This window comes from Harpia harpyja, chromosome Z (assembly GCF_026419915.1).
Source record: "Harpia harpyja isolate bHarHar1 chromosome Z, bHarHar1 primary haplotype, whole genome shotgun sequence".
Classification (NCBI taxonomy): domain Eukaryota; kingdom Metazoa; phylum Chordata; class Aves; order Accipitriformes; family Accipitridae; genus Harpia; species Harpia harpyja.
Genome location: NC_068969.1, coordinates 4912289 through 4935832, shown reverse-complemented (window position 1 = coordinate 4935832; position 23544 = coordinate 4912289). Strand labels below are relative to the sequence as shown.

Below are 23544 nucleotides of genomic sequence, written 5' to 3'. Positions count from 1 at the left end.
CTCCCCGGCACAGGGGACAGGAGCGACCTTGGAGCCTGGCCTGGGCTCACACGTGCCATCCGCTCAGAGGCGGTGGGTGGCCGGGGCACAGCACGGGACCTCAGGGCGGCACCTCAGAGTCGCAGGTGGCCCAACAAGGGCCTAAGGTCTAAGGCGGCCCAACAAGGGCCTGAGGACTCCTTAGCGCTTCGGCGATGTGCTGCCTCCGGCACTTTCTGGCGGTGGGACCGCAAGCTGGGGAGTCACGGCGGAAATGGCCTTTTTCCGTGGCAAGGAACTGCCTTTCAGAGTCAGCGTGAGCCTTTCCGTGGTGGGGTAGGAAACTGCGAGTGGCTGTGGGGCAGCTTCGGAGGTGGTGGGTGGGAGCGTTGATCTGTTGGAGGCTGGAAAGGCTCTCCAGAGGGATCTGGACGGGCTGGATCGATGGGCCGAGGCTTGTCAAGCGCTGGAACGGGCTGCCCAGGGAAGCGGTTGAGTCGCCATCCCCGGAGGCGTCGAAAAGACGTGTAGGTGTGGCGCTTAGGGACACGGGTTAGCGGTGGACTTGGCAGTGTTAGGTTAACGGTTGGACTCGATGATCTTAAGGGTCTTTTCCAACCTAAATGATGCTGTGATTCTAATTACCATTCAGTTATTGCTTAATCACCACTTGATGACCACGTGATCTTCATTCGATCATCGATTGATTACCACTTGATCATCGCTTCATCGTTAATAAAACCCTCCGAGTTAAGCCCACGGCGATGACTTCTCTGACTAATTCACCCGTGACACCAGGACGAAAACCAGAGGGTGTCTCAGGCCCAACCAGAGCAGGCGAAAAGGAATGCCAAGTCCAGGACTGGAGAACCCAGGTCCGAAATGCAATTCGGGACGAGGATAGAAACCCGGAACCCCCAGAAGCCCTTCTGCGATACTAGCGGGCTGACACTGCTGAGAGGCACTGGAGGCTTCCCAGGCTGCCTCCTTCAGCTGCTGCTTTTAGAGTGTCCTCAGCCACCTTCTTCTGCCAGCCACCTTCCAAGCCAAACGCCGGTCCTCAGGGTTTCCTTCTCAGCAGGCTTTCTGAGATTTTGCTCGACCTTCCGACGCCAGGGCGTTACGGAGCTCCGTTCGCTAGATGCCGACAGAGGCGAGCGGTGCCAGGGAACAAGCACCTCGGTTCGGAGCGAGGCCGTGCACGACCACAGCTCTTGGGGCAGCTCCCTTTGAGCTCCGTTGCTCGGGACTGCCTGGGAGCTCACATGGCAATCCCCCTGAAGAGCACTGCCTGCTCCGGCCGTGTCTAGACCTCACGTCTTCCCAGTCACGGCAGGCAAGAGCAGAAGGACAAAGCGCTGCCACCGAGTTCTCTTTTGGACCCTCTCTACCTCCTTTCCTTCCTCATTGCCTCTTTGCTGGCAGGAAAGCCCATCGGGTCTCCCGGGTTCCCCTGCCTTCCTCAGAGAGGACAGCTGCTCCCTACTGTAGTGAATCGACTCGCATGCTGCGTCAAGGCCTGTCAGGGAGGCGCTCAATGCACACGCCGTAAGACCAGCTGTAGTTTGCCTGAAGAGCAGAGGGTTGTTCACATCTGTACAGCCAGCCCAGGGGATTCTCTTTGCGCTTTGGTCACCGTTATTCTTTGATTCAGCCTTCCAGCTCTCCGCCAACTTCCGCGGAGCTGTTCAGCCGTCACTCTGCAACCAAATCTCTTCTCCTTCCTGCACTAGAAAGGTACTTGCTGGTCTCCAACGGGAGGGAAATCCTTTTGGATGACTGACATTTCCCAGGCCCCCTGTTACCTTGCCGTAGAGCACGTGTGGGTTTTTTGCTCTAAAGGGCACGTGACGGGACTCAAGCCCTCAGTAACAGGTACTGCTCTGGCTCTCCTCAACTCTGAGGAGTACGTCCCTGACCAGGTGTTTGCAGTCTCTCTTAAAAAGGATGTCTTGGCTTGTTCTGCAGGAAGGAAGCCTTCAGTTGGTGCAGCAGCAGCAATCACGTTGGAGAACAGGACCCGGAGCTGGGGAACGGGGAGTGGCCTTTGGCTACTGTAGAAACACGAGCTGCAGAATTCTTCATGTCACAAAGACAGACGTGACACCGACCTCAGCTTTCCAAGAAAAGGAGCTTTGCCGCTTTGCCCCGATTCTCACTCACCTGGGCAACGAGGATGGGCAATGGGTTATAGCCTTGTCAAGAAGGAGAGAGAGTTGAAGCGTGTCAAAAGTCACTGGGGCCGGGGCGCGTGATTTTGGGGGGCGAGCCGTGAGGGCCTGTCATGACCCAGACTGGACAGACCAGGGAGTTGTGTTTAATTCGAAATTCCCTTGGGCTAAATTAAGGTGAAACGACACCAAACGATCGGTTAAAGATTTTATTCATGACAGAAGCCAACTGAACTGGGGAGGCGTGGTAGTAGGTGGCAGGGTTTCTCACAACGGGAATTGGCATAAGACTGCTTCTGTAAACCGTGTAACCATATACGTGAATTCAGGGAGATCCCTCCCGTTGAGTCAGGAGGTTCAGAGCAGACCCCCTTGCTTTCCAGACTCCTCCTCAGAGAAGGGCCCGGGGCGGCTGCATCTACTCTTAGTCTCTGACTTGGTCAGCGGTTTCTATCTTGAAACGGATGAGGTGTAGGGATTGTGGCAAAGGAAAAGGAAAGAGAGAGGAAGAGAGAGAGAGAAAAAGGAAGAGAGAAAGATTTCAGCGGTCCTGGGTCCGTCCAGCGTTGGTTCAGTCAGCGGAGGGGTCCGGTCAGCCGAGGGGTCCAGTCCCGGTGGGCTTGCGCACCCGGGGCTTCAGTTTGTGTCCTTTTATCATCGTTGCCCCTCCTTCGGGCGGGCACCCGAACTGGCCAGGTTAATGAGCAGGCTGTGAGCCTTTGGGCTTGGGGGTCGTTTGTGGAGTAACTTCTCCTTCCCTGCAGACACTGCCATTGTTTGATCTTTGTATCAGAAGAGCTTATCAGAAGAGGGAGCTGCGCACCCTCCAGCACGCCCTCCCCCTCCTGTTGCTGATGTCTGAGCTGATGGGCTTTTCACCTTGGTTCCTTGCTGTGCAGGGTTTGTCTTTAAGCAGAACTTGCCCCACCACAACGTTTGAGACATTAACCCTTTCAGTCTCTCACAACACCGACCTCAGCTTTCCAAGAAAAGGAGCTTTGCCACTTTGCCCCAATTCTCACTCACCTGGGCAACGAGGATGGGAAATGGGTTATAGCCTTGTCGAGAAGGAGAGAGAGATGAAGCGTGTCAAAAGTCGCTGGGGCCGGGGCGCGTGATTTTGGGGGGCGAGCCGTGAGGGCCGTGCCGTCTGGGGGGGGCACAGCCCACGTTGCCGGAGACGGGCGGTGGCGCCGACTGGGCCGTGCCGGGCCACCCTCCCGGGGGTGGGGGCAGAGACCCGAAGCCCACGGCCATGGCGCGGGGCAGCCGGCCAAGGCCAGCCCGCGAGGAGGGAGGTCTGGGGAAGGTGCTGCCAACCGCCAGGGAGAAGACGACGCTCTGGGCCCAGCCCCTAAGGCTGCCCCCCAAGAAAGGGAGAGGTGGAGGAGGAGGAAGCCGACGAATGAGCGTGGAATGTCCCAGCGCAGAGATTAACGGCCAGCTTTATTGTACGGGTGGAGGGGGATCAGGACCAGCGCTCGGGGATGGCGCACGGCTGGTCCCGCGGCGGCGTCCGGGCCGGCTGTAGGGATGTTGGGCCCGGCGTTGCAAGCGGGAGCGGTCTCGCATCCGCACGGGCCCAGGGGGGCTGGAGCTTCTGCTGCTCTCGAGCGCTGGGGAGCCGCAGGAGGACCCCGCTGGCAGCTGGCTGGCGGTGCTGGGGCTGCTGGTCTCGGGTGCCGGGGAGCTGTGGGACGGCCCCAGCGCCGCCTGGCTGGGGGTGCTGCTCTCAGCACTTGGTGCTGGCGCACGGCTCCTGTCACGGCGTCTTCCGGGCCGGCTGTAGGGATGTTGGGCCCGGCGTCGCAAGCGGGAGCTGTTTCGCACGCGGTCGGGCCCAGGGGGGCTGGCGCGGCTGCTGCCCTGAAGCACTGGGGAGCCTTGGGACGGCCCTGATGCCGCATCGGCGGGGCTGCTGGTCTGCGGTGCCAGGGAGCCGTGGGGTGGCCCGAACGCCGCCTGGCTCCCAGTGCTGGGGCTGCTGGTTTCCGGCGGTGGGGAGCCGCAGGAGGACCCCGCTGGCAGCTGGCTGGCGGTGCTGGGGCTGCTGGTCTCGGGTGCCGGGGAGCTGTGGGACGGCCCCAGCGCCGCCTGGCTGGGGGTGCTGCTCTCGGCACTTGGTGCTGGCGCACGGCTCCTGTCACGGCGTCTTCCGGGCCGGCTGTAGGGATGTTGCTCCCGGCGTTGCAAGCGGGAGCGGTCTCGCATCCGCACGGGCCCAGGGGGGCTGGAGCGGCTGCTGCCCTGAAGTGGCGGGGAGCCGCAGGAGAACCCTGATGCCGCCTGGCTGGCGGTGCCGGGGCTGCTGGTCTCCGGCGGTGGGGAGCCGCAGGAGGACCCCGCTGGCAGCTGGCTGGCGGTGCTGGGGCTGCTGGCGTCGGGTGCCGGCGAGCCGTGGGAAGGCCCCGATCCTGCCTGGCTGGCAGTGCTGGGGCCGGCGAGCTCCGAGCTGGCACTGGAGGCTGTAAGGGGAAGCAGGAAGGTCAAGGGCACGGCCCCCAGGCCCGGGGCAGGACAGGCCAGAGCGGTGCCCCCAGCCCTCCTAGAGCAGAGAGGCTCTGCCAGGCCCACCCCGGGCTCCCGCTGCCAGGCCTTGCCTGGCCCCTGGCCCCAGCCCAGGGGCAGGCGGGTGCTTTGCCTCTTACCGGTGCCCAGGCCAGCACACGCGTCGCACTCCCAGCTGGCCGTGCTGCTCCTCAAGTCGGAGCAGCGTCTGTGGGTGCCCTCGGCAGCGCAGGAGCAGCACAGGAGCAGTTGCCAGGGCCTGGGGAAGCAAAGGGGTTCATGGCTGTGAGGACAAAGTGACCGCAGCACGGGATTGTCCGGCCGAGCTCTCGGTCTCAGTCCTTGCGCTTCGAGCCCTTGGCGAGACAGGCTTCCCGTACAGAGCCCCGGGGTGCAGCTTTGGCAACTTACCCCTCTTCCTCTGCCTGCTCCCTGCCTCCTGGACAAAGGCACTCCCTGGCATCGCAGCGGCTGTGCCTCTCACTTAGTGCTGCGTATGCACGCCTGTTCTCCCACGATGGCAGTCTGATGGAGAAAGGAAAATGGATGAGCCCCTGCTGCCCCGGCATAAGGGAGATGCAGGGCGTCCCTGCTCGCCCCCTCTGCCCTGCCCTGTTTCCAGCTCCCCCGTGAAGCTGAAGCCCAGACTCGCGGGACAGCGGAGGGCCAGGAAGGACTGCTGGGGCAGCCCCTGGCGCGGGCGGCACAGCGCTTGCAGCCTCCTGTCTTGTGAGCCGGCCAGAAGGGCACCGACCTGGAGGGGATTCGGATCCCCATGGTGAGCATTTCCAAGAGAAATAGCTCCTTATCTCTACAGAGGGGGCACTGGAAGCAAGAAATGCCGGCGCACAGAGCCTGTCCCTGCAGGAGGAGAAACATAAGGAGCATGAGCGAGGCCCTGGTGCTGCCGAGCGCCTGCCGTGCGCCGGGGGCGAGGGAACCCCGGGGGCGAGGGAACGGCTCCTGCCTGGATGCAGCCCCTGTGGAACCAGGCGTGTTTGCACGCTGGGCACACCATGGTGCCGTAGGACTTTCTCTCCTCCACAAGGTCCAGGCAGATGAGGCAGGTGGTGTTCTCCTCCGGAGCCGCCTCCACTGCCTGCTCTGGGCGGTGCTGCCAGCAGAAGGCGCTGGGGGCAAGAGGAAAGGGATGGGCGAGGTGAGAAGCGCTGGCTCCTTCCCCGGGTGGCAGCGAGGAGGGGAGAGGAGGTACCTGTACTGAAGAGCGTACTGGGTGACGCATCCACCCTCCGCGGCACAGGGGAGATGGAAGCTGCGGTCGCAGCTCCTCTGCCAGCAGGAGATGGCGGCCCCGCTCTCGCCACAGACGAAGCAGTGCTGGAAAGAGCAGAGCAGCCCCCATCAGCGGCAGCCTCAGGGCCGCCACGGCCAGCCCCACGCCTCCGGGCAGGGCGCAGGATGTGGCCGCTGCCGGGTCACACCCCGCAGATGCGCCTGTCGGACGAGGCTCCTGTGCTGGAGCCTCTGTGGAGCTGCTGGGAGCAAGACTCCTGTCCCAGAGCCGGCTGGAAGGGCTGGGATTTCTCTCTCGGGTCTGGGCTAGGCTCCCGCAAACCTCTCCCGGCACAGATCTCCCCGGCCTTGTCAGGTGCTCACCTTCCGCGCTGCCCGCGCGACTGCACGTCGAATATCCTCGGGGAGAAATCCCATGAGTCCTACTTCCCTGCCCCCTTGCTGAAAAAGCTCGTTGGCAAAAAGCTGCAGTAGAGAAAAGAGGAGGAGCTGCTGAGGAGAGCGTGGCAGGGACTGCCTGTCGGAAAGCTGGAGGGAGCCCCGGCGTAACTCACCAGGCAAAACACATGGGCACAGAGCCCTTGCTTCTCCAGTTTGGCCCCGCAGACAGCCGGGTCAGCCTCTGCCCGGCGACACAGCAGGCATGCTGGAGGGGAGAGAGCAAACGCCACTGGGAATGAGCACCTCTGCGGGGCCGGGGGAAGCGTCCCTGAGGGATTGCCCCCAAGGGCCTGCTCTGCCCCTGCCGAGCCGGCTGATGGGCAGGGCTGGAGGCCTTGGAGAGGAAGGGGGCATTGCAGGCACGGGGGTCCCAGCAGGTGCCCACTGCCCAGCCTGGGCCCCGCTGGCTGAGGACAGGAGGGGCCCTGCCCCGGGGTGGTCGTCGGGGAGCTCCTGCCTCCCCCTGCCACCGCTCTCGGCCCCACGCTGACCGCCCCGACAAGCCCTCTGCTACGCTGCGGGAGGGCTACTTTGCTCTCACCCTGCTCCATGGAGCCGGGGGCCTTCTGCTTCCTCGCGGACATGGCGCACGTCAACGGCGAGCGTCTGGAGAGTCCCTGTCCCAGCAACGCCGGGCGTCTCCTCCAAATGCTCCTCTGCTGACTCTGAGGGAGAAGCAGGGCGCGGGCGAGGGAGAAGCCAGAGGCGGGTGAGCTTGCAGCGCAGGCCCAGCGCCCCGAGGCCTGGGGCCCCCCTCCTCCCTCGGCAGCCCCGCACAAGCCCCGTCCCTCCCCTGCCCTCTCCTCACCTCGCCAGGTCGCGCTCCTTTTTGTGGGCTTGCCCCCGCGGGTCACGGTGGCCACTGTGACATCAGCACCGCTGGCCTGCGTGCGCCCCAACTACGGGCAGGGACGCCCTCGGCCACCCGCCGCCCGCTCTGAGGCGGCCACCGCCTCACAGGGGTGGCTGCGACGTGCCGAGGCGGGGGCCCGAGCCCTCGGCACCCACGTCACCGGGGCGGCTGCTCCTGCAGCGAGTGCAGAGTCCGATGCCGGGTCCCCCGGGGCAGCCGTCGAGGGGGACGCTGTTGGCCGAAAGGTGCTGTTGGGGCAGCGCGACTCCAGGGCTCCAGCCCTGGCCGAGGGAACTCTGTGCTCCTGCCCCCGGCACGGGGAGCGCTGCCAGCAGGTCGGGGAAGGTGATCCTTCCCCTCTGCGCCGCGCCGGTAAGGCTGCGTCGCAAGTACTGCCTCCGGTGCCGGGCTCCCCGGCACAGGGGACAGGAGCGACCTTGGAGCCTGGCCTGGGCTCACACGTGCCATCCGCTCAGAGGCGGTGGGTGGCCGGGGCACAGCACGGGACCTCAGGGCGGCACCTCAGAGTCGCAGGTGGCCCAACAAGGGCCTAAGGTCTAAGGCGGCCCAACAAGGGCCTGAGGACTCCTTAGCGCTTCGGCGATGTGCTGCCTCCGGCACTTTCTGGCGGTGGGACCGCAAGCTGGGGAGTCACGGCGGAAATGGCCTTTTTCCGTGGCAAGGAACTGCCTTTCAGAGTCAGCGTGAGCCTTTCCGTGGTGGGGTAGGAAACTGCGAGTGGCTGTGGGGCAGCTTCGGAGGTGGTGGGTGGGAGCGTTGATCTGTTGGAGGCTGGAAAGGCTCTCCAGAGGGATCTGGACGGGCTGGATCGATGGGCCGAGGCTTGTCAAGCGCTGGAACGGGCTGCCCAGGGAAGCGGTTGAGTCGCCATCCCCGGAGGCGTCGAAAAGACGTGTAGGTGTGGCGCTTAGGGACACGGGTTAGCGGTGGACTTGGCAGTGTTAGGTTAACGGTTGGACTCGATGATCTTAAGGGTCTTTTCCAACCTAAATGATGCTGTGATTCTAATTACCATTCAGTTATCGCTTAATCACCACTTGATGACCACGTGATCTTCATTCGATCATCGATTGATTACCACTTGATCATCGCTTCATCGTTAATAAAACCCTCCGAGTTAAGCCCACGGCGATGACTTCTCTGACTAATTCACCCGTGACACCAGGACGAAAACCAGAGGGTGTCTCAGGCCCAACCAGAGCAGGCGAAAAGGAATGCCAAGTCCAGGACTGGAGAACCCAGGTCCGAAATGCAATTCGGGACGAGGATAGAAACCCGGAACCCCCAGAAGCCCTTCTGCGATACTAGCGGGCTGACACTGCTGAGAGGCACTGGAGGCTTCCCAGGCTGCCTCCTTCAGCTGCTGCTTTTAGAGTGTCCTCAGCCACCTTCTTCTGCCAGCCACCTTCCAAGCCAAACGCCGGTCCTCAGGGTTTCCTTCTCAGCAGGCTTTCTGAGATTTTGCTCGGCCTTCCGACGCCAGGGCGTTACGGAGCTCCGTTCGCTAGATCCCGACAGAGGCGAGCGGTGCCAGGGAACAAGCACCTCGGTTCGGAGCGAGGCCGTGCACGACCACAGCTCTTGGGGCAGCTCCCTTTGAGCTCCGTTGCTCGGGACTGCCTGGGAGCTCACATGGCAATCCCCCTGAAGAGCACTGCCTGCTCCGGCCGTGTCTAGACCTCACGTCTTCCCAGTCACGGCAGGCAAGAGCAGAAGGACAAAGCGCTGCCACCGAGTTCTCTTTTGGACCCTCTCTACCTCCTTTCCTTCCTCATTGCCTCTTTGCTGGCAGGAAAGCCCATCGGGTCTCCCGGGTTCCCCTGCCTTCCTCAGAGAGGACAGCTGCTCCCTACTGTAGTGAATCGACTCGCATGCTGCGTCAAGGCCTGTCAGGGAGGCGCTCAATGCACACACCGTAAGACCAGCTGTAGTTTGCCTGAAGAGCAGAGGGTTGTTCACATCTGTACAGCCAGCCCAGGGGATTCTCTTTGCGCTTTGGTCACCGTTATTCTTTGATTCAGCCTTCCAGCTCTCCGCCAACTTCCGCGGAGCTGTTCAGCCGTCACTCTGCAACCAAATCTCTTCTCCTTCCTGCACTAGAAAGGTACTTGCTGGTCTCCAACGGGAGGGAAATCCTTTTGGATGACTGACATTTCCCAGGCCCCCTGTTACCTTGCCGTAGAGCACGTGTGGGTTTTTTGCTCTAAAGGGCACGTGACGGGACTCAAGCCCTCAGTAACAGGTACTGCTCTGGCTCTCCTCAACTCTGAGGAGTACGTCCCTGACCAGGTGTTTGCAGTCTCTCTTAAAAAGGATGTCTTGGCTTGTTCTGCAGGAAGGAAGCCTTCAGTTGGTGCAGCAGCAGCAATCACGTTGGAGAACAGGACCCGGAGCTGGGGAACGGGGAGTGGCCTTTGGCTACTGTAGAAACACGAGCTGCAGAATTCTTCATGTCACAAAGACAGACGTGACACCGACCTCAGCTTTCCAAGAAAAGGAGCTTTGCCGCTTTGCCCCGATTCTCACTCACCTGGGCAACGAGGATGGGCAATGGGTTATAGCCTTGTCAAGAAGGAGAGAGAGTTGAAGCGTGTCAAAAGTCACTGGGGCCGGGGCGCGTGATTTTGGGGGGCGAGCCGTGAGGGCCTGTCATGACCCAGACTGGACAGACCAGGGAGTTGTGTTTAATTCGAAATTCCCTTGGGCTAAATTAAGGTGAAACGACACCAAACGATCGGTTAAAGATTTTATTCATGACAGAAGCCAACTGAACTGGGGAGGCGTGGTAGTAGGTGGCAGGGTTTCTCACAACGGGAATTGGCATAAGACTGCTTCTGTAAACCGTGTAACCATATACGTGAATTCAGGGAGATCCCTCCCGTTGAGTCAGGAGGTTCAGAGCAGACCCCCTTGCTTTCCAGACTCCTCCTCAGAGAAGGGCCCGGGGCGGCTGCATCTACTCTTAGTCTCTGACTTGGTCAGCGGTTTCTATCTTGAAACGGATGAGGTGTAGGGATTGTGGCAAAGGAAAAGGAAAGAGAGAGGAAGACAGAGAGAGAAAAAGGAAGAGAGAAAGATTTCAGCGGTCCTGGGTCCGTCCAGCGTTGGTTCAGTCAGCGGAGGGGTCCGGTCAGCCGAGGGGTCCAGTCCCGGTGGGCTTGCGCACCCGGGGCTTCAGTTTGTGTCCTTTTATCATCGTTGCCCCTCCTTCGGGCGGGCACCCGAACTGGCCAGGTTAATGAGCAGGCTGTGAGCCTTTGGGCTTGGGGGTCGTTTGTGGAGTAACTTCTCCTTCCCTGCAGACACTGCCATTGTTTGATCTTTGTATCAGAAGAGCTTATCAGAAGAGGGAGCTGCGCACCCTCCAGCACGCCCTCCCCCTCCTGTTGCTGATGTCTGAGCTGATGGGCTTTTCACCTTGGTTCCTTGCTGTGCAGGGTTTGTCTTTAAGCAGAACTTGCCCCACCACAACGTTTGAGACATTAACCCTTTCAGTCTCTCACAACACCGACCTCAGCTTTCCAAGAAAAGGAGCTTTGCCACTTTGCCCCAATTCTCACTCACCTGGGCAACGAGGATGGGAAATGGGTTATAGCCTTGTCGAGAAGGAGAGAGAGATGAAGCGTGTCAAAAGTCGCTGGGGCCGGGGCGCGTGATTTTGGGGGGCGAGCCGTGAGGGCCGTGCCGTCTGGGGGGGGCACAGCCCACGTTGCCGGAGACGGGCGGTGGCGCCGACTGGGCCGTGCCGGGCCACCCTCCCGGGGGTGGGGGCAGAGACCCGAAGCCCACGGCCATGGCGCGGGGCAGCCGGCCAAGGCCAGCCCGCGAGGAGGGAGGTCTGGGGAAGGTGCTGCCAACCTCCAGGGAGAAGACGACGCTCTGGGCCCAGCCCCTAAGGCTGCCCCCCAAGAAAGGGAGAGGTGGAGGAGGAGGAAGCCGACGAATGAGCGTGGAATGTCCCAGCGCAGAGATTAACGGCCAGTTTTATTGTACGGGTGGAGGGGGATCAGGACCAGCGCTCGGGGATGGCGCACGGCTGGTCCCGCGGCGGCGTCCGGGCCGGCTGTAGGGATGTTGGGCCCGGCGTTGCAAGCGGGAGCGGTCTCGCATCCGCACGGGCCCAGGGGGGCTGGAGCTTCTGCTGCTCTCGAGCGCTGGGGAGCCGCAGGAGGACCCCGCTGGCAGCTGGCTGGCGGTGCTGGGGCTGCTGGTCTCGGGTGCCGGGGAGCTGTGGGACGGCCCCAGCGCCGCCTGGCTGGGGGTGCTGCTCTCGGCACTTGGTGCTGGCGCACGGCTCCTGTCACGGCGTCTTCCGGGCCGGCTGTAGGGATGTTGGGCCCGGCGTCGCAAGCGGGAGCTGTTTCGCACGCGGTCGGGCCCAGGGGGGCTGGCGCGGCTGCTGCCCTGAAGCACTGGGGAGCCTTGGGACGGCCCTGATGCCGCATCGGCGGGGCTGCTGGTCTGCGGTGCCAGGGAGCCGTGGGGTGGCCCGAACGCCGCCTGGCTCCCAGTGCTGGGGCTGCTGGTTTCCGGCGGTGGGGAGCCGCAGGAGGACCCCGCTGGCAGCTGGCTGGCGGTGCTGGGGCTGCTGGTCTCGGGTGCCGGGGAGCTGTGGGACGGCCCCAGCGCCGCCTGGCTGGGGGTGCTGCTCTCGGCACTTGGTGCTGGCGCACGGCTCCTGTCACGGCGTCTTCCGGGCCGGCTGTAGGGATGTTGCTCCCGGCGTTGCAAGCGGGAGCGGTCTCGCATCCGCACGGGCCCAGGGGGGCTGGAGCGGCTGCTGCCCTGAAGTGGTGGGGAGCCGCAGGAGAACCCTGATGCCGCCTGGCTGGCGGTGCCGGGGCTGCTGGTCTCCGGCGGTGGGGAGCCGCAGGAGGACCCCGCTGGCAGCTGGCTGGCGGTGCTGGGGCTGCTGGCGTCGGGTGCCGGCGAGCCGTGGGAAGGCCCCGATCCTGCCTGGCTGGCAGTGCTGGGGCCGGCGAGCTCCGAGCTGGCACTGGAGGCTGTAAGGGGAAGCAGGAAGGTCAAGGGCACGGCCCCCAGGCCCGGGGCAGGATAGGCCAGAGCGGTGCCCCCAGCCCTCCTAGAGCAGAGAGGCTCTGCCAGGCCCACCCCGGGCTCCCGCTGCCAGGCCTTGCCTGGCCCCTGGCCCCAGCCCAGGGGCAGGCGGGTGCTTTGCCTCTTACCGGTGCCCAGGCCAGCACACGCGTCGCACTCCCAGCTGGCCGTGCTGCTCCTCAAGTCGGAGCAGCGTCTGTGGGTGCCCTCGGCAGCGCAGGAGCAGCACAGGAGCAGTTGCCAGGGCCTGGGGAAGCAAAGGGGTTCATGGCTGTGAGGACAAAGTGACCGCAGCACGGGATTGTCCGGCCGAGCTCTCGGTCTCAGTCCTTGCGCTTCGAGCCCTTGGCGAGACAGGCTTCCCGTACAGAGCCCCGGGGTGCAGCTTTGGCAACTTACCCCTCTTCCTCTGCCTGCTCCCTGCCTCCTGGACAAAGGCACTCCCTGGCATCGCAGCGGCTGTGCCTCTCACTTAGTGCTGCGTATGCACGCCTGTTCTCCCACGATGGCAGTCTGATGGAGAAAGGAAAATGGATGAGCCCCTGCTGCCCCGGCATAAGGGAGATGCAGGGCGTCCCTGCTCGCCCCCTCTGCCCTGCCCTGTTTCCAGCTCCCCCGTGAAGCTGAAGCCCAGACTCGCGGGACAGCGGAGGGCCAGGAAGGACTGCTGGGGCAGCCCCTGGCGCGGGCGGCACAGCGCTTGCAGCCTCCTGTCTTGTGAGCCGGCCAGAAGGGCACCGACCTGGAGGGGATTCGGATCCCCATGGTGAGCATTTCCAAGAGAAATAGCTCCTTATCTCTACAGAGGGGGCACTGGAAGCAAGAAATGCCGGCGCACAGAGCCTGTCCCTGCAGGAGGAGAAACATAAGGAGCATGAGCGAGGCCCTGGTGCTGCCGAGCGCCTGCCGTGCGCCGGGGGCGAGGGAACCCCGGGGGCGAGGGAACGGCTCCTGCCTGGATGCAGCCCCTGTGGAACCAGGCGTGTTTGCACGCTGGGCACACCATGGTGCCGTAGGACTTTCTCTCCTCCACAAGGTCCAGGCAGATGAGGCAGGTGGTGTTCTCCTCCGGAGCCGCCTCCACTGCCTGCTCTGGGCGGTGCTGCCAGCAGAAGGCGCTGGGGGCAAGAGGAAAGGGATGGGCGAGGTGAGAAGCGCTGGCTCCTTCCCCGGGTGGCAGCGAGGAGGGGAGAGGAGGTACCTGTACTGAAGAGCGTACTGGGTGACGCATCCACCCTCCGCGGCACAGGGGAGATGGAAGCTGCGGTCGCAGCTCCTCTGCCAGCAGGAGATGGCGGCCCCGCTCTCGCCACAGACGAAGCAGTGCTGGAAAGAGCAGAGCAGCCCCCATCAGCGGCAGCCTCAGGGCCGCCACGGCCAGCCCCACGCCTCCGGGCAGGGCGCAGGATGTGGCCGCTGCCGGGTCACACCCCGCAGATGCGCCTGTCGGACGAGGCTCCTGTGCTGGAGCCTCTGTGGAGCTGCTGGGAGCAAGACTCCTGTCCCAGAGCCGGCTGGAAGGGCTGGGATTTCTCTCTCGGGTCTGGGCTAGGCTCCCGCAAACCTCTCCCGGCACAGATCTCCCCGGCCTTGTCAGGTGCTCACCTTCCGCGCTGCCCGCGCGACTGCACGTCGAATATCCTCGGGGAGAAATCCCATGAGTCCTACTTCCCTGCCCCCTTGCTGAAAAAGCTCGTTGGCAAAAAGCTGCAGTAGAGAAAAGAGGAGGAGCTGCTGAGGAGAGCGTGGCAGGGACTGCCTGTCGGAAAGCTGGAGGGAGCCCCGGCGTAACTCACCAGGCAAAACACATGGGCACAGAGCCCTTGCTTCTCCAGTTTGGCCCCGCAGACAGCCGGGTCAGCCTCTGCCCGGCGACACAGCAGGCATGCTGGAGGGGAGAGAGCAAACGCCACTGGGAATGAGCACCTCTGCGGGGCCGGGGGAAGCGTCCCTGAGGGATTGCCCCCAAGGGCCTGCTCTGCCCCTGCCGAGCCGGCTGATGGGCAGGGCTGGAGGCCTTGGAGAGGAAGGGGGCATTGCAGGCACGGGGGTCCCAGCAGGTGCCCACTGCCCAGCCTGGGCCCCGCTGGCTGAGGACAGGAGGGGCCCTGCCCCGGGGTGGTCGTCGGGGAGCTCCTGCCTCCCCCTGCCACCGCTCTCGGCCCCACGCTGACCGCCCCGACAAGCCCTCTGCTACGCTGCGGGAGGGCTACTTTGCTCTCACCCTGCTCCATCGAGCCGGGGGCCTTCTGCTTCCTCGCGGACATGGCGCACGTCAACGGCGAGCGTCTGGAGAGTCCCTGTCCCAGCAACGCCGGGCGTCTCCTCCAAATGCTCCTCTGCTGACTCTGAGGGAGAAGCAGGGCGCGGGCGAGGGAGAAGCCAGAGGCGGGTGAGCTTGCAGCGCAGGCCCAGCGCCCCGAGGCCTGGGGCCCCCCTCCTCCCTCGGCAGCCCCGCACAAGCCCCGTCCCTCCCCTGCCCTCTCCTCACCTCGCCAGGTCGCACTGACGGACGGCCTGTGCCCAGCGCTCCTTTTTGTGGGCTTGCCCCCGCGGGTCACGGTGGCCACTGTGACATCAGCACCGCTGGCCTGCGTGCGCCCCAACTACGGGCAGGGACGCCCTCGGCCACCCGCCGCCCGCTCTGAGGCGGCCACCGCCTCACAGGGGTGGCTGCGACGTGCCGAGGCGGGGGCCCGAGCCCTCGGCACCCACGTCACCGGGGCGGCTGCTCCTGCAGCGAGTGCAGAGTCCGATGCCGGGTCCCCCGGGGCAGCCGTCGAGGGGGACGCTGTTGGCCGAAAGGTGCTGTTGGGGCAGCGCGACTCCAGGGCTCCAGCCCTGGCCGAGGGAACTCTGTGCTCCTGCCCCCGGCACGGGGAGCGCTGCCAGCAGGTCGGGGAAGGTGATCCTTCCCCTCTGCGCCGCGCCGGTAAGGCTGCGTCGCAAGTACTGCCTCCGGTGCCGGGCTCCCCGGCACAGGGGACAGGAGCGACCTTGGAGCCTGGCCTGGGCTCACACGTGCCATCCGCTCAGAGGCGGTGGGTGGCCGGGGCACAGCACGGGACCTCAGGGCGGCACCTCAGAGTCGCAGGTGGCCCAACAAGGGCCTAAGGTCTAAGGCGGCCCAACAAGGGCCTGAGGACTCCTTAGCGCTTCGGCGATGTGCTGCCTCCGGCACTTTCTGGCGGTGGGACCGCAAGCTGGGGAGTCACGGCGGAAATGGCCTTTTTCCGTGGCAAGGAACTGCCTTTCAGAGTCAGCGTGAGCCTTTCCGTGGTGGGGTAGGAAACTGCGAGTGGCTGTGGGGCAGCTTCGGAGGTGGTGGGTGGGAGCGTTGATCTGTTGGAGGCTGGAAAGGCTCTCCAGAGGGATCTGGACGGGCTGGATCGATGGGCCGAGGCTTGTCAAGCGCTGGAACGGGCTGCCCAGGGAAGCGGTTGAGTCGCCATCCCCGGAGGCGTCGAAAAGACGTGTAGGTGTGGCGCTTAGGGACACGGGTTAGCGGTGGACTTGGCAGTGTTAGGTTAACGGTTGGACTCGATGATCTTAAGGGTCTTTTCCAACCTAAAGGATGCTGTGATTCTAATTACCATTCAGTTATCGCTTAATCACCACTTGATGACCACGTGATCTTCATTCGATCATCGATCGATTACCACTTGATCATCGCTTCATCGTTAATAAAACCCTCCGAGTTAAGCCCACGGCGATGACTTCTCTGACTAATTCACCCGTGACACCAGGACGAAAACCAGAGGGTGTCTCAGGCCCAACCAGAGCAGGCGAAAAGGAATGCCAAGTCCAGGACTGGAGAACCCAGGTCCGAAATGCAATTCGGGACGAGGATAGAAACCCGGAACCCCCAGAAGCCCTTCTGCGATACTAGCGGGCTGACACTGCTGAGAGGCACTGGAGGCTTCCCAGGCTGCCTCCTTCAGCTGCTGCTTTTAGAGTGTCCTCAGCCACCTTCTTCTGCCAGCCACCTTCCAAGCCAAACGCCGGTCCTCAGGGTTTCCTTCTCAGCAGGCTTTCTGAGATTTTGCTCGGCCTTCCGACGCCAGGGCGTTACGGAGCTCCGTTCGCTAGATGCCGACAGAGGCGAGCGGTGCCAGGGAACAAGCACCTCGGTTCGGAGCGAGGCCGTGCACGACCACAGCTCTTGGGGCAGCTCCCTTTGAGCTCCGTTGCTCGGGACTGCCTGGGAGCTCACATGGCAATCCCCCTGAAGAGCACTGCCTGCTCCGGCCGTGTCTAGACCTCACGTCTTCCCAGTCACGGCAGGCAAGAGCAGAAGGACAAAGCGCTGCCACCGAGTTCTCTTTTGGACCCTCTCTACCTCCTTGCCTTCCTCATTGCCTCTTTGCTGGCAGGAAAGCCCATCGGGTCTCCCGGGTTCCCCTGCCTTCCTCAGAGAGGACAGCTGCTCCCTACTGTAGTGAATCGACTCGCATGCTGCGTCAAGGCCTGTCAGGGAGGCGCTCAATGCACACACCGTAAGACCAGCTGTAGTTTGCCTGAAGAGCAGAGGGTTGTTCACATCTGTACAGCCAGCCCAGGGGATTCTCTTTGCGCTTTGGTCACCGTTATTCTTTGATTCAGCCTTCCAGCTCTCCGCCAACTTCCGCGGAGCTGTTCAGCCGTCACTCTGCAACCAAATCTCTTCTCCTTCCTGCACTAGAAAGGTACTTGCTGGTCTCCAACGGGAGGGAAATCCTTTTGGATGACTGACATTTCCCAGGCCCCCTGTTACCTTGCCGTAGAGCACGTGTGGGTTTTTTGCTCTAAAGGGCACGTGACGGGACTCAAGCCCTCAGTAACAGGTACTGCTCTGGCTCTCCTCAACTCTGAGGAGTACGTCCCTGACCAGGTGTTTGCAGTCTCTCTTAAAAGGGATGTCTTGGCTTGTTCTGCAGGAAGGAAGCCTTCAGTTGGTGCAGCAGCAGCAATCACGTTGGAGAACAGGACCCGGAGCTGGGGAACGGGGAGTGGCCTTTGGCTACTGTAGAAACACGAGCTGCAGAATTCTTCATGTCACAAAGACAGACGTGACACCGACCTCAGCTTTCCAAGAAAAGGAGCTTTGCCGCTTTGCCCCGATTCTCACTCACCTGGGCAACGAGGATGGGCAATGGGTTATAGCCTTGTCAAGAAGGAGAGAGAGTTGAAGCGTGTCAAAAGTCACTGGGGCCGGGGCGCGTGATTTTGGGGGGCGAGCCGTGAGGGCCTGTCATGACCCAGACTGGACAGACCAGGGAGTTGTGTTTAATTCGAAATTCCCTTGGGCTAAATTAAGGTGAAACGACACCAAACGATCGGTTAAAGATTTTATTCATGACAGAAGCCAACTGAACTGGGGAGGCGTGGTAGTAGGTGGCAGGGTTTCTCACAACGGGAATTGGCATAAGACTGCTTCTGTAAACCGTGTAACCATATACGTGAATTCAGGGAGATCCCTCCCGTTGAGTCAGGAGGTTCAGAGCAGACCCCCTTGCTTTCCAGACTCCTCCTCAGAGAAGGGCCCGGGGCGGCTGCATCTACTCTTAGTCTCTGACTTGGTCAGCGGTTTCTATCTTGAAACGGATGAGGTGTAGGGATTGTGGCAAAGGAAAAGGAAAGAGAGAGGAAGAGAGAGAGAGAAAAAGGAAGAGAGAAAGATTTCAGCGGTCCTGGGTCCGTCCAGCGTTGGTTCAGTCAGCGGAGGGGTCCGGTCAGCCGAGGGGTCCAGTCCCGGTGGGCTTGCGCACCCGGGGCTTCAGTTTGTGTCCTTTTATCATCGTTGCCCCTCCTTCGGGCGGGCACCCGAACTGGCCAGGTTAATGAGCAGGCTGTGAGCCTTTGGGCTTGGGGGTCGTTTGTGGAGTAACTTCTCCTTCCCTGCAGACACTGCCATTGTTTGATCTTTGTATCAGAAGAGCTTATCAGAAGAGGGAGCTGCGCACCCTCCAGCACGCCCTCCCCCTCCTGTTGCTGATGTCTGAGCTGATGGGCTTTTCACCTTGGTTCCTTGCTGTGCAGGGTTTGTCTTTAAGCAGAACTTGCCCCACCACAACGTTTGAGACATTAACCCTTTCAGTCTCTCACAACACCGACCTCAGCTTTCCAAGAAAAGGAGCTTTGCCACTTTGCCCCAATTCTCACTCACCTGGGCAACGAGGATGGGAAATGGGTTATAGCCTTGTCGAGAAGGAGAGAGAGATGAAGCGTGTCAAAAGTCGCTGGGGCCGGGGCGCGTGATTTTGGGGGGCGAGCCGTGAGGGCCGTGCCGTCTGGGGGGGGCACAGCCCACGTTGCCGGAGACGGGCGGTGGCGCCGACTGGGCCGTGCCGGGCCACCCTCCCGGGGGTGGGGGCAGAGACCCGAAGCCCACGGCCATGGCGCGGGGCAGCCGGCCAAGGCCAGCCCGCGAGGAGGGAGGTCTGGGGAAGGTGCTGCCAACCGCCAGGGAGAAGACGACGCTCTGGACCCAGCCCCTAAGGCTGCCCCCCAAGAAAGGGAGAGGTGGAGGAGGAGGAAGCCGACGAATGAGCGTGGAATGTCCCAGCGCAGAGATTAACGGCCAGCTTTATTGTACGGGTGGAGGGGGATCAGGACCAGCGCTCGGGGATGGCGCACGGCTGGTCCCGCGGCAGCGTCCGGGCCGGCTGTAGGGATGTTGGGCCCGGCGTTGCAAGCGGGAGCGGTCTCGCATCCGCACGGGCCCAGGGGGGCTGGAGCTTCTGCTGCTCTCGAGCGCTGGGGAGCCGCAGGAGGACCCCGCTGGCAGCTGGCTGGCGGTGCTGGGGCTGCTGGTCTCGGGTGCCGGGGAGCTGTGGGACGGCCCCAGCGCCGCCTGGCTGGGGGTGCTGCTCTCGGCACTTGGTGCTGGCGCACGGCTCCTGTCACGGCGTCTTCCGGGCCGGCTGTAGGGATGTTGCTCCCGGCGTTGCAAGCGGGAGCGGTCTCGCATCCGCACGGGCCCAGGGGGGCTGGAGCGGCTGCTGCCCTGAAGTGGCGGGGAGCCGCAGGAGAACCCTGATGCCGCCTGGCTGGCGGTGCCGGGGCTGCTGGTCTCCGGCGGTGGGGAGCCGCAGGAGGACCCCGCTGGCAGCTGGCTGGCGGTGCTGGGGCTGCTGGCGTCGGGTGCCGGCGAGCCGTGGGAAGGCCCCGATCCTGCCTGGCTGGCAGTGCTGGGGCCGGCGAGCTCCGAGCTGGCACTGGAGGCTGTAAGGGGAAGCAGGAAGGTCAAGGGCACGGCCCCCAGGCCCGGGGCAGGATAGGCCAGAGCGGTGCCCCCAGCCCTCCTAGAGCAGAGAGGCTCTGCCAGGCCCACCCCGGGCTCCCGCTGCCAGGCCTTGCCTGGCCCCTGGCCCCAGCCCAGGGGCAGGCGGGTGCTTTGCCTCTTACCGGTGCCCAGGCCAGCACACGCGTCGCACTCCCAGCTGGCCGTGCTGCTCCTCAAGTCGGAGCAGCGTCTGTGGGTGCCCTCGGCAGCGCAGGAGCAGCACAGGAGCAGTTGCCAGGGCCTGGGGAAGCAAAGGGGTTCATGGCTGTGAGGACAAAGTGACCGCAGCACGGGATTGTCCGGCCGAGCTCTCGGTCTCAGTCCTTGCGCTTCGAGCCCTTGGCGAGACAGGCTTCCCGTACAGAGCCCCGGGGTGCAGCTTTGGCAACTTACCCCTCTTCCTCTGCCTGCTCCCTGCCTCCTGGACAAAGGCACTCCCTGGCATCGCAGCGGCTGTGCCTCTCACTTAGTGCTGCGTATGCACGCCTGTTCTCCCACGATGGCAGTCTGATGGAGAAAGGAAAATGGATGAGCCCCTGCTGCCCCGGCATAAGGGAGATGCAGGGCGTCCCTGCTCGCCCCCCCTGCCCTGTTTCCAGCTCCCCCGTGAAGCTGAAGCCCAGACTCGCGGGACAGCGGAGGGCCAGGAAGGACTGCTGGGGCAGCCCCTGGCGCGGGCGGCACAGCGCTTGCAGCCTCCTGTCTTGTGAGCCGGCCAGAAGGGCACCGACCTGGAGGGGATTCGGATCCCCATGGTGAGCATTTCCAAGAGAAATAGCTCCTTATCTCTACAGAGGGGGCACTGGAAGCAAGAAATGCCGGCGCACAGAGCCTGTCCCTGCAGGAGGAGAAACATAAGGAGCATGAGCGAGGCCCTGGTGCTGCCGAGCGCCTGCCGTGCGCCGGGGGCGAGGGAACCCCGGGGGCGAGGGAACGGCTCCTGCCTGGATGCAGCCCCTGTGGAACCAGGCGTGTTTGCACGCTGGGCACACCATGGTGCCGTAGGACTTTCTCTCCTCCACAAGGTCCAGGCAGATGAGGCAGGTGGTGTTCTCCTCCGGAGCCGCCTCCACTGCCTGCTCTGGGCGGTGCTGCCAGCAGAAGGCGCTGGGGGCAAGAGGAAAGGGATGGGCGAGGTGAGAAGCGCTGGCTCCTTCCCCGGGTGGCAGCGAGGAGGGGAGAGGAGGTACCTGTACTGAAGAGCGTACTGGGTGACGCATCCACCCTCCGCGGCACAGGGGAGATGGAAGCTGCGGTCGCAGCTCCTCTGCCAGCAGGAGATGGCGGCCCCGCTCTCGCCACAGACGAAGCAGTGCTGGAAAGAGCAGAGCAGCCCCCATCAGCGGCAGCCTCAGGGCCGCCACGGCCAGCCCCACGCCTCCGGGCAGGGCGCAGGATGTGGCCGCTGCTGGGTCACACCCCGCAGATGCGCCTGTCGGACGAGGCTCCTGTGCTGGAGCCTCTGTGGAGCTGCTGGGAGCAAGACTCCTGTCCCAGAGCCGGCTGGAAGGGCTGGGATTTCTCTCTCGGGTCTGGGCTAGGCTCCCGCAAACCTCTCCCGGCACAGATCTCCCCGGCCTTGTCAGGTGCTCACCTTCCGCGCTGCCCGCGCGACTGCACGTCGAATATCCTCGGGGAGAAATCCCATGAGTCCTACTTCCCTGCCCCCTTGCTGAAAAAGCTCGTTGGCAAAAAGCTGCAGTAGAGAAAAGAGGAGGAGCTGCTGAGGAGAGCGTGGCAGGGACTGCCTGTCGGAAAGCTGGAGGGAGCCCCGGCGTAACTCACCAGGCAAAACACATGGGCACAGAGCCCTTGCTTCTCCAGTTTGGCCCCGCAGACAGCCGGGTCAGCCTCTGCCCGGCGACACAGCAGGCATGCTGGAGGGGAGAGAGCAAACGCCACTGGGAATGAGCACCTCTGCGGGGCCGGGGGAAGCGTCCCTGAGGGATTGCCCCCAAGGGCCTGCTCTGCCCCTGCCGAGCCGGCTGATGGGCAGGGCTGGAGGCCTTGGAGAGGAAGGGGGCATTGCAGGCACGGGGGTCCCAGCAGGTGCCCACTGCCCAGCCTGGGCCCCGCTGGCTGAGGACAGGAGGGGCCCTGCCCCGGGGTGGTCGTCGGGGAGCTCCTGCCTCCCCCTGCCACCGCTCTCGGCCCCACGCTGACCGCCCCGACAAGCCCTCTGCTACGCTGCGGGAGGGCTACTTTGCTCTCACCCTGCTCCATCGAGCCGGGGGCCTTCTGCTTCCTCGCGGACATGGCGCACGTCAACGGCGAGCGTCTGGAGAGTCCCTGTCCCAGCAACGCCGGGCGTCTCCTCCAAATGCTCCTCTGCTGACTCTGAGGGAGAAGCAGGGCGCGGGCGAGGGAGAAGCCAGAGGCGGGTGAGCTTGCAGCGCAGGCCCAGCGCCCCGAGGCCTGGGGCCCCCCTCCTCCCTCGGCAGCCCCGCACAAGCCCCGTCCCTCCCCTGCCCTCTCCTCACCTCGCCAGGTCGCACTGACGGACGGCCTGTGCCCAGCGCTCCTTTTTGTGGGCTTGCCCCCGCGGGTCACGGTGGCCACTGTGACATCAGCACCGCTGGCCTGCGTGCGCCCCAACTACGGGCAGGGACGCCCTCGGCCACCCGCCGCCCGCTCTGAGGCGGCCACCGCCTCACAGGGGTGGCTGCGACGTGCCGAGGCGGGGGCCCGAGCCCTCGGCACCCACGTCACCGGGGCGGCTGCTCCTGCAGCGAGTGCAGAGTCCGATGCCGGGTCCCCCGGGGCAGCCGTCGAGGGGGACGCTGTTGGCCGAAAGGTGCTGTTGGGGCAGCGCGACTCCAGGGCTCCAGCCCTGGCCGAGGGAACTCTGTGCTCCTGCCCCCGGCACGGGGAGCGCTGCCAGCAGGTCGGGGAAGGTGATCCTTCCCCTCTGCGCCGCGCCGGTAAGGCTGCGTCGCAAGTACTGCCTCCGGTGCCGGGCTCCCCGGCACAGGGGACAGGAGCGACCTTGGAGCCTGGCCTGGGCTCACACGTGCCATCCGCTCAGAGGCGGTGGGTGGCCGGGGCACAGCACGGGACCTCAGGGCGGCACCTCAGAGTCGCAGGTGGCCCAACAAGGGCCTAAGGTCTAAGGCGGCCCAACAAGGGCCTGAGGACTCCTTAGCGCTTCGGCGATGTGCTGCCTCCGGCACTTTCTGGCGGTGGGACCGCAAGCTGGGGAGTCACGGCGGAAATGGCCTTTTTCCGTGGCAAGGAACTGCCTTTCAGAGTCAGCGTGAGCCTTTCCGTGGTGGGGTAGGAAACTGCGAGTGGCTGTGGGGCAGCTTCGGAGGTGGTGGGTGGGAGCGTTGATCTGTTGGAGGCTGGAAAGGCTCTCCAGAGGGATCTGGACGGGCTGGATCGATGGGCCGAGGCTTGTCAAGCGCTGGAACGGGCTGCCCAGGGAAGCGGTTGAGTCGCCATCCCCGGAGGCGTCGAAAAGACGTGTAGGTGTGGCGCTTAGGGACACGGGTTAGCGGTGGACTTGGCAGTGTTAGGTTAACGGTTGGACTCGATGATCTTAAGGGTCTTTTCCAACCTAAATGATGCTGTGATTCTAATTACCATTCAGTTATCGCTTAATCACCACTTGATGACCACGTGATCTTCATTCGATCATCGATTGATTACCACTTGATCATCGCTTCATCGTTAATAAAACCCTCCGAGTTAAGCCCACGGCGATGACTTCTCTGACTAATTCACCCGTGACACCAGGACGAAAACCAGAGGGTGTCTCAGGCCCAACCAGAGCAGGCGAAAAGGAATGCCAAGTCCAGGACTGGAGAACCCAGGTCCGAAATGCAATTCGGGACGAGGATAGAAACCCGGAACCCCCAGAAGCCCTTCTGCGATACTAGCGGGCTGACACTGCTGAGAGGCACTGGAGGCTTCCCAGGCTGCCTCCTTCAGCTGCTGCTTTTAGAGTGTCCTCAGCCACCTTCTTCTGCCAGCCACCTTCCAAGCCAAACGCCGGT

General features: G+C 63.5%; 3 protein-coding genes across 3 annotated transcripts; all 3 read right to left on the bottom strand.

The window, feature by feature from the left end:
- Nucleotides 1-3596: 3596 nt before the first annotated feature.
- LOC128137884 (PHD finger protein 7-like) lies at nt 3597-6937 on the bottom strand. The gene is made up of 11 exons (XM_052779124.1): nt 6895-6937; nt 6467-6558; nt 6276-6377; nt 5872-5996; nt 5626-5788; nt 5413-5519; nt 5070-5183; nt 4799-4917; nt 4569-4615; nt 4188-4436; nt 3597-3797 (listed from the first exon to the last, which is right to left on the bottom strand). The coding sequence occupies exons 1-11, from the start codon at nt 6935-6937 to the stop codon at nt 3597-3599; spliced, it is 1362 nt and encodes a 453-aa protein (XP_052635084.1).
- Nucleotides 6938-11211: 4274 nt separating this feature from the next.
- Nucleotides 11212-14552, bottom strand: LOC128137883 (PHD finger protein 7-like). Its single transcript, XM_052779123.1, has 11 exons — nt 14510-14552; nt 14082-14173; nt 13891-13992; nt 13487-13611; nt 13241-13403; nt 13028-13134; nt 12685-12798; nt 12414-12532; nt 12184-12230; nt 11803-12051; nt 11212-11412 (listed from the first exon to the last, which is right to left on the bottom strand). Exons 1-11 carry the CDS (start codon nt 14550-14552, stop codon nt 11212-11214), a joined length of 1362 nt encoding a protein of 453 aa, XP_052635083.1.
- Nucleotides 14553-18850: 4298 nt separating this feature from the next.
- On the bottom strand, nt 18851-21805 carry LOC128137878 (PHD finger protein 7-like). The gene is made up of 10 exons (XM_052779113.1): nt 21763-21805; nt 21335-21426; nt 21144-21245; nt 20740-20864; nt 20494-20656; nt 20281-20387; nt 19943-20056; nt 19672-19790; nt 19442-19488; nt 18851-19309 (listed from the first exon to the last, which is right to left on the bottom strand). The coding sequence occupies exons 1-10, from the start codon at nt 21803-21805 to the stop codon at nt 18851-18853; spliced, it is 1371 nt and encodes a 456-aa protein (XP_052635073.1).
- Nucleotides 21806-23544: the final 1739 nt, after the last annotated feature.

What these genes read in the sequence shown, in the direction of transcription:
- LOC128137878 (XM_052779113.1), bottom strand. Translation starts at nt 21,805, where the DNA reads ATGTCCGCGAGGAAGCAGAAGGCCCCCGGCTCGATGGAGCAGG. An exon ending in GAGCAGGCAGAGGAAGAGGG is followed by an intron (nt 19,791 to 19,942) that starts GTAAGTTGCCAA and finishes TTGCTTCCCCAG; the next exon opens with GCCCTGGCAACTGCTCCTGT. An exon ending in GCCCCAGCACTGCCAGCCAG is followed by an intron (nt 19,310 to 19,441) that starts GCAGGATCGGGG and finishes ACCGCCAGCCAG; the next exon opens with GCGGCATCAGGGTTCTCCTG.
- LOC128137883 (XM_052779123.1), bottom strand. Translation starts at nt 14,552, where the DNA reads ATGTCCGCGAGGAAGCAGAAGGCCCCCGGCTCGATGGAGCAGG. An exon ending in TCGCGCGGGCAGCGCGGAAG is followed by an intron (nt 13,612 to 13,890) that starts GTGAGCACCTGA and finishes TGCTCTTTCCAG; the next exon opens with CACTGCTTCGTCTGTGGCGA. An exon ending in AGACCAGCAGCCCCAGCACC is followed by an intron (nt 11,413 to 11,802) that starts GCCAGCCAGCTG and finishes ACCGCCAGCCAG; the next exon opens with CTGCCAGCGGGGTCCTCCTG.
- LOC128137884 (XM_052779124.1), bottom strand. Translation starts at nt 6,937, where the DNA reads ATGTCCGCGAGGAAGCAGAAGGCCCCCGGCTCCATGGAGCAGG. An exon ending in CCCCGGCTCCATGGAGCAGG is followed by an intron (nt 6,559 to 6,894) that starts GTGAGAGCAAAG and finishes TCTCCCCTCCAG; the next exon opens with CATGCCTGCTGTGTCGCCGG. An exon ending in GGGATCCGAATCCCCTCCAG is followed by an intron (nt 5,184 to 5,412) that starts GTCGGTGCCCTT and finishes TTTCTCCATCAG; the next exon opens with ACTGCCATCGTGGGAGAACA.